The sequence below is a fragment of the Corvus brachyrhynchos genome, unplaced genomic scaffold (assembly GCF_000691975.1).
Source record: "Corvus brachyrhynchos isolate BGI_N302 unplaced genomic scaffold, ASM69197v1 scaffold595, whole genome shotgun sequence".
Taxonomy (NCBI): domain Eukaryota; kingdom Metazoa; phylum Chordata; class Aves; order Passeriformes; family Corvidae; genus Corvus; species Corvus brachyrhynchos.
This window is the reverse complement of record NW_008238373.1, coordinates 1,201,765-1,204,635: the sequence shown is the minus strand read 5'-3', so window position 1 is coordinate 1,204,635 and position 2,871 is coordinate 1,201,765. Positions and strand designations below refer to the sequence as shown.

Here is a 2,871-nt window from a genome sequence, read left to right as displayed (position 1 = left end):
ACTCTTTCTCTCTAAATAACTGGTTAAATCAGACTAGGTTTTAACAGATAGTGTTATATATAATTCCAGAAACAAATAATCTGACTACTGTAGCTGGAAGGGAATTTGTCAAAGTCTAGATAGGTTTTTCAGTCAACAAATCTATAGTTATAAATCCATAAAATAATGTGGGCCAGAAGCAAAGGTTAGGTCTTTCCCTCTCACATCACATGTAGCACAGGAAACAGAGTTTCACCTGGTTTCTCCCACATTTATACCAGACATTCTTTAGAGCAGGAGGCTCCTGCAAAGTGGTGAGGGTGGTGGTTCCTGTGGGAGAGGACAGAGGCCTTCCACACAGCAAGGGAGGAGGAACTGGAGAAGGTGGAAGCAGCTTGGCCCCTGGCCAAAAGGGGAACTCAGAAGCTGCAATGGTTGATAAGTTCAGCAACTTTATCATCATGTGATTGAAAATGAAGGATTCGTCCCCCAGGATGCTTGTTAGAGCTCCCAGCAAAGGTACGTGACTGCATTTGCCATCAGCTCCTATGTATTTTGGTAATGGGACTGAGCCGAAGGATTTTGATGAAGCCCACTTACCATCCACTAAAATTAATAAGCATACTGAATACCAAAATCAGCTAAACAATCTAGGCATTGGTTTTGTGTTACATTGTAATTTCCGAATTGTCATTTGTCTGTGCTGTTCACAATACCTTGCAATTCTTTCTCCCCTATATCCACGTTCCACAATCTTCTAGGGTCTGTCATTCTCTTGCCCTCTGGACATAACCTACTTAACTTTTTTCTCTTGCTCCATCAACCTCTTTGCTCTTTGAATACTGATTATTGTTTATGTATTGAAAAGTAGATGTATTATGTAGTTAATTCTATCCTTACCAATTATTCTTCCATTTCATTTGACATTGGAATATGATGCTTTTTTTCCTAGGTATTTCAGTTCCTTTGATAATAGCTATTATTCTTCTTGTAAATCATGTCTTGCATATAAAACAAAACATTTTGTACAGGTGTTCCCTTTAGCCAGGGGCACTTGGATTTGAAAGGTCCTCCATCAAGACTCAACAAATGCGGGTTAATCCCACTGTCATAACCTCTACATGAACTTAATTTTCGTTAAAGAAACCAGAGCAAGATAGAAATGAGGAACAACTTAAAGATGCAGTATCTTTTTATTACTTGAATGACTCTACATGCAAAGAACACAGTCTGTATGAAATGACGGAATGTAACAAAATGAATGTAATGTGCAAAGGAAAAGACACGGCAGCAGAAAATATTGAAAAGCAGTCACAATAACAGTTCATGTTAATGAGAACTACTAACACTGGTGTAACTGAAACTTCTTAATAGCAGTCCAGCAAATGGAAGCATTTCTATCAAACAGCCAAACAAGAAATATTTCCCCAGGTATTTGATCCTATTTGATTTCTGGAAGACATGTTTAAAAATTATCATGTGTATAGATGGAGAAACACCATAAAAATTTGATTATCCTAAGAGTCTGCCTTGGCATATTAACTGGGAAGGAAATTTTAGGTGAAATGACAGCCACTAATTTTCTTACTTTCATTTGAGTACTGGCACAAAGGAAAGAAAGAAAAAACCCTAACCCAGGAGTTGTACCTGTGTTTTTTTAATAGATTCTTTGGAGAGTTTTGGTCTACCTGACCTCAAAATATTTCACAAGAAGATACAGTATATTTTCATGAATGCCGCGGGTACACCAATGATGTTCCCATTCAGAGACAACAAAAATAAACCATTCTCAAAGATCTGGGAAAGGCTGGGTGACAATGGCTTAAAGTCCAGTTGACAGAAATGGAAGTTTAGTGCTAAATATGAGATAATAAAAAGATCCAGCAGAAATGCTGATTTATTATTGACCACTAATTTATCTGTAGAGTAACAATTTGAACAAATGTTTACTGAACTGATACAGGATTCTGGAAGTCCATGCCCAATCTACCTGCTGCAAAAATCTTAAGAGCTTTGTTGTAGAAAAATACAAAATAGACACAAGAGGTGAATCTGAACTGAGAGTTTGAAAACGTCAGGGATTAGAGAAAGCAAACACTTATTCCCAGAGGCTCTGATGATATCAGGCAAAACTGCCAAATAATACTTCTAAGGAAGGCCATAGGGCAAGACTTTCTCAAAAGCAGGTCAATGACTATAAACATGTGGCTTGTGCTTCTGGCACCTTCACTTGAAATGAATAGCAATGCTCAAACCAGAAAGAGCCCAGCACGGGTATGAAGAGCTTCCTGTCTCTGCCTATGAGACACATGTTGGCACAGACAGACTGCAAACCATTGCTATCAGTAAGAGGTCAGCAGGCACTTTTTCTACTTTCAGTTGCAGTTGTATGAGTGCTAAAGAGAAGGCAGAGTCAGAAAAGACTTCAGCAGTAGCTGGCATTCTATCTGCAGTTTTTGGAGGAAGTGCCAGGGGAGGGGAAAGCACCAGATCCTGACATTTTAGAAGTAGCTGTGGTGAGGTTCTCTACAGAAAATGCTTTATGTTATGGGGCTAAGTGCTCAAAAATTTTGAAGATTATACTAATGCTGTGTAATAAATACTTCAAGGTGAAGTATACTTCATATTTGTATACAGAGAGGTAAGTATGTGTGGCACTTCCCCTCAGTTCTCTGTCCTAATTGTTACCTTTCTTTTTAAGTGCAGAAGATTTGACAGTCAACTTCCGAAGCTCAGAGGGACTAAGCCTGTTGAGAACAACTCTTACACCTTTAACAAGACCAAATTTCTTTCTCATTTCCTTGTCCATATCCTGACGTGCTTCTTCATCATTTCTTTTTTGCAAGCCTTCTTTGGATGGGAATGCAGTCTTGTTGAGGAACTGAAATGGGA

The 2,871-nt window shown here is 38.6% G+C and overlaps 1 protein-coding gene across 1 annotated transcript in view; it reads right to left on the bottom strand.

Moving 5' to 3' along the window:
• Positions 1-6: 6 nt before the first annotated feature.
• Positions 7-2,871, bottom strand: part of LOC108447166 (ligand-dependent nuclear receptor-interacting factor 1-like) — a 6,905-nt gene continuing 4,040 nt past the window's right edge. The window contains exon 3 of the mRNA XM_017736360.1: positions 7-2,860. Coding sequence (XP_017591849.1) covers positions 2,657-2,860 — 204 coding nt within the window. The 3' untranslated portion in view covers positions 7-2,656. The remainder of the gene's footprint in view (positions 2,861-2,871) is intronic.